Below are 12,647 nucleotides of genomic sequence, written 5' to 3' on the forward strand. Positions count from 1 at the left end.
TGGTTGGTCCAATTACTCAAAGAACTTGGCTTCTCCAATTTGCTTCCAGTCACCCTTCACTGTGACAATCAAGCTGCCCATCACATTGCCTTCAATCCTATGTTCCATGAGCGGACCAAACACATTGACATTAATTGTCATATTGTCCGTGAGCAGCTCAAGCATGGCCTTATCACTACTGCGCATATTTCCTCCTCTGAGCAGCCAGCCGATATTCTTACTAAGGGACTTGGAAAGACTCCTCATCATCACCTATTACACAAGTTGGGTGTGCTAGACCTCTATCACCCTCCAACGGGGATCAGATATACAAGACATTTATGTAATTTATAGCTAACTAGTTTTAGAGAAGTTGAGTTAGTTAACTCATAGTTAGCTGTTGTATATAAAGAAACAATAATGCATCAATAAAGTGTGACTTCATTTTCCCAAATACATTTCGAAACTCACCTTTCTTGCTTTATTAACAAGTTGAAAAAAAGAGAAGGACGGTTGTGGAAAGTTTTATACGAAGAAGACGATTCCACTTCCACTTCCTAGTTGGGTAATTCTGATTCAACATCAAATTATTATTAATGTTTCACCCAATCATTTCCGATAAGGTACTTAGTTTTAATGATATCCATTTAGTACTTAATTAACAATAGTGTACCTCTGAATAGAGACATGTCCCTTGTCCTTTCTCTTTATTAATAGTCTTAGTCACACAATTAAGTTGAATTAATCATAATGTACGTACCAACAATAGAATAATACTACACTTTCTTTTGTTGATTTTTCTTTAGCATAATGAAAATATTTAAGACAATTTTAATTTTTTTTAATCTATTTGTATTTGTATCGCTCGTGACCACAACAGAAAACTACATATGGCATAACAGCTTTTGGAAAACAAACGCAACAGCTTTCTGAAAGCTTTTGGCAATTGATTTGAGCGAAACTCAAAATTTCTTATAGGATAAGAATTAACTACATGTGATGTGAGGTAATTGAAACAAAAAAACTCCGATCATAGTCTGGGCTTAGTTGGGCCTTCGGTCCATGTAAACAAAATGGTGAGTTGTCATCCCAGCCCAATCCAAGATCACTTAAAAAGGGAAAAAGAAAATGTGATCGTGTGCCAATACCATGTTCTTCTCCAGATCCAGAGCCGAAAACACATTCGTCTTTGATTATTAATTCAACAAGTTTGGTTGGGAAGCGAGTCTTGAACTTGAAATTTCCTGCCACACTAACTTATAAACTAAACAAAGAAAGAATTGCATTAGATGAAGCTACTGCAGTTGGGGTTTCTTGTTGCGTTAGCATCTGGACTTGCTGCTATACTCATCTTCATCACTGGAGTTTCTACTTTATGTATGCGCTATCTTCCTCTTTTCTACATGCTTATTTTTATATGTTGATTTTATGGATTTGTATTTTTAATTTGATATGTTACGTTTTGTAGATTATAATAGGATTTCAGATGAAGATTATGAAGCATTGGAATCTCTACAGATTGGTTTCCAGAAGTGTGTGGTTAGTTTTACTTTTTAAATGCTATTGAGATTGAATTTATAGTTTTTTGGCCTAAATATTTTGATGGGTGTGCAGTTTTTTTCTAACGTATTGCTAGTATGTGAACTAGTCGAGATGCGTTTATGAATCGTCATGTGGTTTTCGTTGATCGAATTTTGCTGTTATTAGGCTTATAAGGATGTTGATATCATGCTCAAATGTGTATATATATCTTTTGTAGTATAGAGAAAGTGTAATGTTTTGTCTTAACAGTAGTTTATGTGATGCCTTTCATGATGGTGCAGAGTGCAAATGGATTAGGTTTACAAGCTGTGAGTGATAAAGATTACTGCCATGTAACAATTAAATTTCCTAGTGATACTGTCCCCAAATGGGTAGGTACTTCTGTTCGGATTTAGTTTTAACATTCTTGTTAACAGGGTATTATTAATAAAACATCTTATCATAGATTTCTTTATGTTTCTGTACAAGGTTGGATTATGACTTGATTTTCTTATAAATAAACAGAAAGATCCTAAAACTGGGGAACTCGATGGTTTATCATTTGACTTTAATCTTTGTGAAGCTGTAGCTACATGGGAACGGGTGAGTAGTGTTGCACCCATTTAAAGGTTACCTATTTATTGTACTTGTTTTACATTTGTATTATTCTTTACAATTGATTTGTTATTCAGTGAGGTTGTTGCTCAGGTGCGTAACAGTACCACAATTCTCACCAAGGAGTTCATTGATGCTTTGCCGAATGGCTGGGAGGAATATGCGTGGCGTAGAATTAATAAAGGAGTACTTCTGTAAGTATTTTGCAAGTAAAGCAGGATTGTTGTCTTTTTTTGTTTTGGAGATATTAAAAAATCAAATGGCTGCCTGCATTTGGGATCACTCATAAAGATAAAATGTTCCAGTGTGAACTCAACAATAATGTATTAGTCAATAGAATACACCATAAGTTTCTCTGTGAATGCTCATTTTTGGATTTTTGGATGAATTGATATTTACTTGGTAGCCACATGTAGTTTGATGTGGTTCCTATTTTATTGCAGCAACCGCTGTCAGAATAAAACTTTATGCATGGAGAAACTTTCACTGGTACTTCCTGAAACTCCACCATATTTTCCCCGGCAGTTTGGCCGCTGTGCTGTTATTGGTAACTCAGGAGATCTTTTGAAAACAAGGTTTGGGAAGGAGATAGATGGTTATGATGCTGTTATTAGAGAAAATGGAGCCCCCATCCAGGTTAGTCTAAGGCTATATTGGGTGCCAAAACTTCTGCAATTTAACCCTATAATAGTACTTTTTCTTACTCTATTTTATTTTTATTTTTTTGTTTTTACAGAACTATTCAGACCATGTGGGCAAGAAAAGTACATTTCGTCTTCTCAATAGGGGATCTGCTAAAGCTCTTGATAAAGTTGTGGAGTTAGATGGTATGAGCACTAGCCCACTTCTTATTAGACTAATTGCATATTACTACATGCACACTAAAATTCTGATTTCTGCAGAAGCAAGGAAGGAGGTCCTGATAGTTAAAACCACTATTCATGACATCATGAGCAAGATGATACGGGTACATATGTTGTTCTCATGTAGCATCTCTCTGTAGGATTGATTTTTCTCTGCAAACTAGTGCTTTCTTGTGGCAGCAGATGTAAACACTTTTATAGGTTTGGAAATGCTTTTTGTGTGTGGAATGGCTAAAACCTAAAGCATATGTGTTAAAAAATTATGCTCAAGTTTTGAAATTTTATTTGTTTCCAGTTGTCCTCATCTTGGATTCCTTCACTTTTATTAGTGTTCATGATGTTTATAATGTGGATTCACAGTTTTTTTTTTTTTCTCTTTCAATGGTCAGTACTGATGTAATCTATATTCATTATTGTATGTTTCTACCATTACTCCTTGGGCATTGCTTACTGAACTTCTATGTATTGACTGCTCGACCACATAGTATGTTTTTGAAATTTGTGATTTTCAATCATGATGTATTCTTGCATTAATCTGCTTGGTGGTTGTCCACATACACAGCCTCTAAATCCCTATTGTTTTTGCCTCCAAATTTCAAGCCTTTTGATGGACTAGAGGCTTTGAGAAGTTCTTTTCATTCATTACAAGCCTTTTGTTATTAATTCCTTTTATATATGGTTTTCTTTACTGCAGGAAATTCCTATTAAAAATCCTGTATATCTCATGCTAGGTGCATCCTTTGGTTCAGCAGCAAAGGGAACTGGGCTCAAGGCTCTTGAATTTGCTCTCTCTATATGTGATTCGGTAGATATGTACGGTTTCACTGTGGATCCAGGATATAAAGAATGGTATAGATGTTCTATCAACTATTGGTTCCATCAATTTTAATTTCTCTCGGATTTATCTGTTTACCTGAGCAAGGGACTTCATGATATTCTTGCAGGACAAGGTATTTCTCTGAATCTCGACAGGGTCATACACCTCTGCATGGTAGGGCTTACTACCAGATGATGGAGTGTTTGGGTGTAAGTCTTGAACATCTTTCTTTCTCTTTCTCACATAATGTAGCTTTTATATAAGTTCAATATATCTAAAATCAGGAAGTTGGTTCAAGAGGAAGTCTTTGACATATGCTGTTGGTAGGGACATCAACTCAGCATCAATGGATCCCATTTAGTTTTTTCCAGGGGATTGTTCTAATTGTGCATTATAATTATGCATTACTTTTTGATTTATCATGGAATTGTTGGGAAACACAGAACATAGTGCTCCCTTTATATATATGTGGAATCCCCTCATTTCTTACTAATTGGCAAAAAATCTTTTGCTCTTTCTCTTATGAAGCTTATCAAAATACATTCTCCCATGCGAGCTGATCCTAACCGTGTTGTGAAGTGGGTACCAAGCCGTGGACTGATTAGAGCTGCTCGAGTAGCATCTGAGAAATTGTTGAGGTAAGTCATCTTTTTTTATTTATATCATGCAGTTGTTATGCCTCAGTCAAAATTGCAATTCTAAGTGATTTCTTGACTCGTGTTTGTTTTTAAGTTTCTTACCAGCAAAAATAGTTGAGATTCCTGTTTATGGTTTATGTGGTTTAAGTCAGCTGGCCTTGTTTTAGGTTGTGTGGAACAGTTTTGAGTAAATTGATTATATCAATCATTTAATATTAATAGAATTGAACAAAAGGGTGAAAGTAAAAAGGAGAAAAATTGTCCATGGTGACCAGAAAATGCACGCTTTCCCATCTTGATTTTTTACTGTATCAAAAACCTCTATATATATATATATTAGATTATCTGAAAATTTAACAAATTCTTCTACACTGTTAGAGTTGTGCAGAGCATTATGAGTAGGTTTTATTTACTTCTTGGACATGCAATAAATGTTCCTTTTAATGCCTGTAGAATAGTTGGGGCCGGGGTTCATTAATAAAGAAGGGAATTAAACATAAGCCTACTTCAATTTCAAGTCTCAGAAAGGCCGCTATTGACAATCAAAAATCTGTGAAAGGCACAACCATGTACTCATGTAGTGTACCCTTTGGAGCATAGCCCCGGACATGGTCAGCTTTGCATGATGGTAGCCAATTGAATCTGAGACAACCGAAGTTATTCTTCCTAATGATGAGCCAGCTGCACAAATTTGCGAAGTTCTTATATGATTACAGGCCTAAACACGAGTTAATGGATATGAAAAGGTTGCTACAGTTTTTTTTTTTTTTTTTTTCAGTTCAGAAAGTGTTAAGTTTTTCATGCCCCCTTCAATTTTTGCAGATCCATTTCCCGTACTCAATGAGAAAAATATAGGTTGAGATAAAACACTACTGAAAATCAAGATATTCAATTTGCTTGTGTCAGACCAAGCTATTATTTCTATTTAATCTTTGATTGATACCAGAATTTTTTACTGGTGAAAAGAAATTTCTACAATATTAAAGAGATGTAAGCGTGTATACTAAAGACTAAAGAGCTTCTTGCAAGTATGTTGTAAAACTTGTACACATACATTAATAATACGCATTTTGCAAATGTGGAGGCAAAAAATTCAGAGCAGGCATGTATCTTTTTCCATTTGTTTTTTGTTTTCACATAATCAAAATATATTGTATTTGGATAATGGTATTGTTAGTGGGTGGTTGAGAAACAAAAAAGAAACCAGTTTTAGAAGAGAATTTTGGACGGATTCTGTAATTTTGATATGTATTTATTTTGAGAAATCGGACAATTAGAGTGCCAGAGAGGCCTCAATATTAGCATTTATGTTTTTAATNGCTTGTGTCTGACCAAACTATTATTTCTAGCAAGTTTATGTTTTACTCATTTAATCTTTGACTGATACTAGAATATTTTGCTGCCGAAAAGAAATTTCTACAATATTAGAAAGAGTTACATGAATGTAAGCGTGTATTCTAAAGAGCTTCTTGCAAGTGTGTTGTAAAACTTGTATTGATACATTAATAATAGGCATTTTGGAAATGTGAAGGCAAATATGTGCATAAATTCAGAGCAGGCATGTGTTTTATTTAACTTATTTGTATCTTTTTTAATTTGTTTTTTGTTTTCACATAATCAAAAATATATTTGGGTAATGGCAATGTTAGTGGGTGGTTGAGAAACAAATAAAAAAACCAGTTTTACAAGACAGACGGATTCTGTAATTTTGATAAATTTATTTTAAGAAACGGGACAATCAGAGTGTCAGACAGACCTCAATATTAGCATTATTTTTTTAATGGAAAAATAAAGTTGAAGAAATGGAAGGACCACTATCAATTAAGAACCTTAATAGGAACAGTGAGTGAGTTCTCAGCAAGTGTAAGAGCGTGATGTGATTAATCTGATATGTGAAGAACAGGCACGCGTATAATAAACTGCGAAATTACAAAACAATTAACACTCGTTGTTTCATTTCCGCTCTTTTAACTATTAATTCACTTCACTCGACTCAACTCCGAAACTCTTTCCGTTTTCTCTCCTCTTCCTCTCAGAAAAACAAATAAAATCCTCGTTTTGCCTTTTGTTTTAATATACTCACCAAAACCTAGGTTTTTTTATTTTATTTTATATATTTTTATAAGTTAGGTTAAGAGACAAAGTGACAAACACTAATTTCAGAAGAGAAGATATTTCTCCTCTCTCTATTTCTTTTAAATGGGGGAGCCGCCGGAGGGTCAGTTGAACGGTGTCGTATCAGGGGGAGGAGCTGGAACCATGTTGGTACCTTCATCTGAGACCGTTGGATCAAAGCGTCAGCGAAGGCCAAGCGTCAGATTAGGTGATATTGGTGGTGACCTCCATCACCACCAACCGTACGATTCGCACGTTAGAAGAACCACCCTCGGCGCCACCACTACCACCGTCGCCAACTCCAACAAACAATTCAAGCACCATCATATGACTGCTCTCGATCACAAAAGAGAGGCAAGTAAGTCTTCGAAGACTCGAGCTTTAACCAATTTAAGTGCGAATTCTGGTGAATTGACTGAAACCCTAGATGAAAATCTTGATAGTATTGCAAGTGGGAGCTGGAAAGTAAAGGATTCGAAGAAACGAGGATCTGCGAAGAGGGTTAGGTCTAATTGGGTATCCAAAAACAATGAAACCCTAGGGGATAAAAATAATAATAACAATAGCAACGATAATGTTAATAACCACTTTGAAGGAGACGAAAAATATAGCGGAGGAGATGATATGGAAGATGGGTATCGTGGCTTTGATATGGAAAACTCGGAGAGTCCTTTAAAAGAACACAGCCCTGTTCATTCTCTCGAGAATTTAGCGGTTGACGGGCATGAAAGGGAGGTTCTTTATTACAATAGGAGAGGAGTCAGGAGTAATAGGGAAGTGAATGATGGGGTGGAGTTGTCTGGGCCGTCTGATAATGATGTAAGGGATTGGAATAGGAGTGGGAGTGAAGATGGAGTGAGGATTTGGTTGAATAGTTTAGGGTTGGGGAGATACGCACCAGTTTTTGAGATACATGAGGTAGATGATGAGGTATTGCCAATGTTGACATTGGAGGATTTAAAGGATATGGGGATAAATGCTGTAGGGTCGAGGAGGAAGATGTATTGCGCGATACAGAAGCTGGGAAAAGGGTTTTCGTGAAGTTTTGGTTGGTGGGATTGTAGTATTTGAGGAAATATTTAGTTGTCAGCCATGGCAATGTAAGGTGCAATGCAATGTCTGAACTACTTTGAGCTTTTTAGGTTTTTTTTTTCCTAATGTGGTTCTAGTAGTAGTTTTTTTTTTTGGAATAGTTGGCTCATTTCTTAGTGGTTTTAATTGTGCTCTATATAAATGTTTTAATCCAGTGCGATTTTCTAGTATATAGTATTATGATGGGATTTGCTGAAGTATTTTTGGTTATGAATGCTGATAAGTTTGGTCTAATATGAGGAATATATCTAGTTTCATATGGTTTTTGGGGAGAATGAAGAGAAGGAACATGCTTAAGAAGGGAGCTAATAAACTATTTTCAAGTATTTTCCTTTCTCATTCTTTCCAACTGTGAAATGAAATATTGTTGGAGAACTAACTTGTTCAAGTTAGATATGATTTTCTCATTCATAAGGAAAGTTTTAGCTTAATTGAAGCCATTAAACGTTGAGTGGCATCCCTGTGCTCTGATTATGAGAGTTAAGTATCTAATTAGATGTAAATAAGATATTGTTTTATTTTGTCATACTTTGAGCAAGCTATCTATATTAAACAGTTGTGGAAATTAATATTCTGCTGTGCCTATCATGTTAAAACAACTTCAATGGTGTCTATATCCCCATCTCATCTAATTTGATATCGTTGGACCCATATCAACTTAGTTAGCCTGCAATTCTGTGTTCACCATGGAAGTAGTGGCTACAACATTTGATTTTTGATGACTGACTTTTGTTCAAGAGGTGCATGTAATGTTTAGATGATATTTATTTATGGTACTTCAATTAGGAGTTATATGCATATATTTAGTATTTGTGGTTATTTGGGAGAGAATATGTATGAGGGAACAAACATTTTGTGCAACTCTTTTTTGACATTGAGAAACACATCTTAGACGCTCTATAATACAAAGGTTCCCATCATGTTGGGGATGTACTTCTGGAAGTTGTCATCAATTAACTTTGTTAGCTTGTATTGGATCCCATCTCACCAAATTTGGAACTTGGAACTTTGTTAGTAGTCAACGCTGATAATATAGGAAAGCTTTGGTATGGCCATCCAAGTGTTTAAATATACTAAGATGCTATAGTCAGTTTCCTGATCATCTTCCTGGAAGAAGGATTATTGAATCTTTGAGGTTTGAAGATGCAGAGCAATTTTGAAAACCCAAATTTTGCTTTTTCTTTGAACTCTCTTTTGATAGCTGCATTTGATTTTTTCTTTTAAGAAGTATAGGTTTATCAAAAAATGTATAATCCATTTGGTTGTGGAAACTTCATGAATTGATCATTCAATGTGCAAAGTGTTGTGTTGCTGCTGAAGGCTTATTGTGTTTCTTATCAAGTTATTTGTCTTGGTTACTTCTTTCTTATAAGAAAATTGTTAACTAATAACTGTAGTTTTTCTAACTTGTGTGTGTAAAACTTAAATGGAAATTTGTCCCATTTAAACCACAAGTAGTAACATCTTGTAGTGTTCATTGGGTTCTTGATAATCTGATGCAAGACGTTGTTCTATGTGATTTGAATGTACTTATGTTCATTTGTTAGTTTAGTTTTTGAGCTCATTCGAAGAAAATATATATGATTATTTAAATCTTCTTGTAAACCATGACTGGGAGCATTCTGGTTTAGTCTTTCTCAATGGGGAAGGGATGTGGAAGAATGAATGTTTATGTTGACATTATTATCGCTAAGGCAAATGGAATTGCATAAATGTTTAGTGCCTGGTTAGTGAGAATGGAGATTATATACAGAAAAGTGAGCCGTTCTCGTTGTTTCTAGAAATGTATTATGTCTAGGCTGGTAGATGATATTTAGTTATGGCACTCTTTCATTTATTGATCTGCATTTTTGTCATTTTAACTTGAAATGCTAAGTAGATCCTCTGTGTCATGTAAATATTCATTCATGCAATGGTTACAGGTTTTTACTCTCAACTAGACATGGGTGTGTGTTGCGTTTTTTGAAATAGATTGCAAACAAATTTATTCTAACAAAATAAACTAATTAGATAAGACATAATAATTGTTAAATTATACAAATTTTAAATTAAATATAAATTTTTTATATATACAAACTTGTGTTAGGATGAAATTAATAATTGTATCTATATAATTATTAATATCAATTATAGGTAGATGTTTAAATTATTCATCCAACTTGAGAAGATCACCTGAATATTATATACTTTAATTATATTTTTAGGATCATCACCTTGTACAATTGATATTATTTTTGCAGACATGTCTTTGATATTTGATGTCAGTATTTTGTAGTGAATCATGTATGATATTTAATATCAATAATACTATACTTACAAAGATTTCCATACAAAGTGAGGTGGTAAAAAATGAATGGAAGAGTAAAAACAAAAAGTTAAACTCATTAAATTCATTAAAAACAAAAAGTTAAACTCATTAAATTCATTCTTTCATTTATTTTTTGCCACGTCACTTTATATGGAGATCTTTGTAAAATTTCTTTGTATTTGTAAATGTAGTATTACTTATTTAAGATCACCTGAATATTATCAAGATCAACTATTTAAACTTAAAATTTATACTGACTTTTCGTAATTTTTGTAACTTATATTCATTTTCAAGTTGTGTTGTGCGGGTATGTTTATTATATTTTTTTAAACATTATTATTGGTTTTTTTGTCTTCTAAATATCTATTTTTTATATTGAAGTTTATTTTATATTGAATTGATAATTAAAAAATCAATAAATAAAATATTCACAAATTGAACTCAAAGTTTATATCATCATGATTCTTCTCAAATATGTTACCATTTGAAATCTGCAACCAAAGTTTAAAACTTTGTCAAGAAAAGCAAAAAAATTTGTAAGATAATCCATTGGGTATTATTGATAAGTTTATAAATCAATCAGAAAAAGAGAAACTTTGTTGAAAAATGTGAATTTTTAAGCCAAAAAAAAACTTGCAAAATCAAAGGAAAAAACTGATTTTAATGGTTGAAAAGAGAAAATGAATTATTATTATTATTATTATTTTAGAAAAAAAAATTAAGAATGTTGAGAAGATAACTCACATAGAAAGCAACAGTAACTCCAACATTATAATCTGAAGGTAACTTAATCGAAGCATTGAAGAAACCATGAAGATAAAGGTCTCGTGACATAAATCTATTTGTTACAATTAGAATTGACCACCATCTATAACAAAAAAAAAAGTATTTGATGATAGCATCCTAAAGAAAGATGATAATTGTAAAACCTACAAATCAAACAACAAAATCAATCCAAAAATCAACAAGAAGAGATAGAACCAATACAATTAAAACTACATATCAATATTTGTTTTGCTTTGTCATCACTAAAATTGAATTTGTTTTACATGTAAGATGATAAAATGAGTGGTTCAGCAGCAAGTCTATAGTTATCCTAATTCACCGTATAATATATCAAATTAAAGCTCTATCTTTTTAGTTTCCAAAGATTTAAACCATTCATCAATTAGATTTTTATTGAGCAAGTTAAGGCTAATTTATTATTAAATGTTCAATGGAAATTGAGAAACAGGGAAAACCAAAATGTATATGATAAAAAAAAGAAATGGCTTGATAGTGGGGCTATAGTTATCCAAATTAAGCGTATAATATATCAAATTAAAGCACTGTCTATCTAGTTTCTAAAGATTCAAACCTCTCATCAATTGGATTTTATTGAGCAAGTTATTGTCAATTTATCACTAACTGTTCAGTGAAAACCAAAATGTGTATGATGATAAAATGAATGGTTCGGAAGTGGGGCTACAGTTATCAAAATTAAGCTATAATATATCAAATTAAAGCCCTATCTGTCTAGTTTATAAAGATTAAAACCTCTCATCAATTGGATTTTTATTGAGAAAGTTATGGTCAATTTACTACTGACTGTTTAGTGAAAACCAAAATGTGTGTGATGGTAAAAGAAATTGTTCGCCAATAGGGCTACAGTTATCAAATTAAGCATATAATATATCAAATTAAAGCTATGTCTATCTAGTTTCTAAATATTTAAACCTCTCATAAATTGGAGTTTGATTGAGCAATTTATGATCAATTTACTATTAATTGTTCAGTGGAAACCTAAATATGTGTGATGATAAAATTAATAGTTTACTAAAGCTACATGGTTCAGCATCATACACCAGTTGATATTTGTTAAATAAATGAAATTAGTTATATTTAACAACAACCTCTTTTCATAATATATGTATATAATATAAAAAGATATCAACAAAAAGAGATAGAACAATTACAATTAAAATTACATATCAACATTTGTTTTCCTTTAAGGATAATAATAATGGTTCGGCATATTATAAATGGTTTATTAAAGCTACGTGGTTCGACAACAAACATCAGATGATATTTGTGATACAAATAAAATTTGTTATATTCAGCAGCAACCTGTTTTCGATATATGTATGTAACATAAGAACATATTAACAAAAAGAGATAGAACAAATACAACTAAATTTGCATATCAATATTTGTTTTCCTTTGTCATAACTAAAATTGAATTGGTTTTATGTGTGTGATGATAAAATAAATGGTTCGGCCATAAGTCTATAGTTATTCAAATTCATCATATACTATATCGAATTAACGCCCTATCTTTCTAGTTTCCAAAGATTCAAACCGCTCATCAATTAGATTTTTATTGAGTAAGTTATGATTAAGTCACTACTGATTGTGTAGTAGAAATCGAGAAACAAGGAAAACCAAAATGTGTGTGATGATAAAAGGAATGGTTCAGCCATAGAGTTATAGTTATCCAAATTAAGCATATAATATACCAAATTAAAGTCTTGTATGTCTAGTTTTTAAATATTCAAACCTCTCATCAATTGGAGTTTTATTGAGCAAGTTATGGTCAATTTACTATTAACTATTCAGTGAAAACTGAAATGTATGTAATGATAAAAGGAATGGTTCGGTAGTGGGGCTATAGTTATCCAAATTAAGTTATAATATATCAAATTAAATCCCCATCTGTCTAG

The 12,647-nt window shown here is 32.7% G+C and overlaps 2 protein-coding genes across 2 annotated transcripts; both read left to right on the forward strand.

The window, feature by feature from the left end:
- Positions 1–1,134: 1,134 nt before the first annotated feature.
- LOC116112418 (sialyltransferase-like protein 2) lies at positions 1,135–4,737 on the forward strand. The gene is made up of 11 exons (XM_031398560.1): positions 1,135–1,356; positions 1,448–1,518; positions 1,803–1,892; positions 2,026–2,103; positions 2,209–2,309; positions 2,559–2,751; positions 2,852–2,942; positions 3,018–3,082; positions 3,673–3,827; positions 3,923–4,004; positions 4,324–4,737. Exons 1-11 carry the CDS (start codon positions 1,269–1,271, stop codon positions 4,435–4,437), a joined length of 1,128 nt encoding a protein of 375 aa, XP_031254420.1. The 5' UTR covers positions 1,135–1,268; the 3' UTR covers positions 4,438–4,737.
- Positions 4,738–6,309: 1,572 nt separating this feature from the next.
- LOC116112410 (probable serine/threonine-protein kinase DDB_G0282963) lies at positions 6,310–8,888 on the forward strand. The gene has a single exon (XM_031398547.1). It carries the CDS (start codon positions 6,633–6,635, stop codon positions 7,587–7,589), a length of 957 nt encoding a protein of 318 aa, XP_031254407.1. The 5' UTR covers positions 6,310–6,632; the 3' UTR covers positions 7,590–8,888.
- The last annotated feature ends 3,759 nt before the right edge of the window (positions 8,889–12,647 follow it).

Source organism: Pistacia vera, unplaced genomic scaffold, assembly GCF_008641045.1.
Source record: "Pistacia vera cultivar Batoury unplaced genomic scaffold, PisVer_v2 Contig120, whole genome shotgun sequence".
NCBI classification, from domain to species: Eukaryota; Viridiplantae; Streptophyta; class Magnoliopsida; order Sapindales; family Anacardiaceae; genus Pistacia; species Pistacia vera.

Excerpts from the sequence above, each read along its gene's own strand:
- LOC116112418 (XM_031398560.1), top strand. The coding sequence starts at position 1,269 with ATGAAGCTACTGCAGTTGGGGTTTCTTGTTGCGTTAGCATCTGGACTT. Across the intron at positions 1,519-1,802 it reads TTGGTTTCCAGAAGTGTGTG|AGTGCAAATGGATTAGGTTT; the intron begins GTTAGTTTTACT and ends ATGATGGTGCAG. Across the intron at positions 3,083-3,672 it reads TCATGAGCAAGATGATACGG|GAAATTCCTATTAAAAATCC; the intron begins GTACATATGTTG and ends TCTTTACTGCAG.
- LOC116112410 (XM_031398547.1), top strand. The coding sequence starts at position 6,633 with ATGGGGGAGCCGCCGGAGGGTCAGTTGAACGGTGTCGTATCAGGGGGA.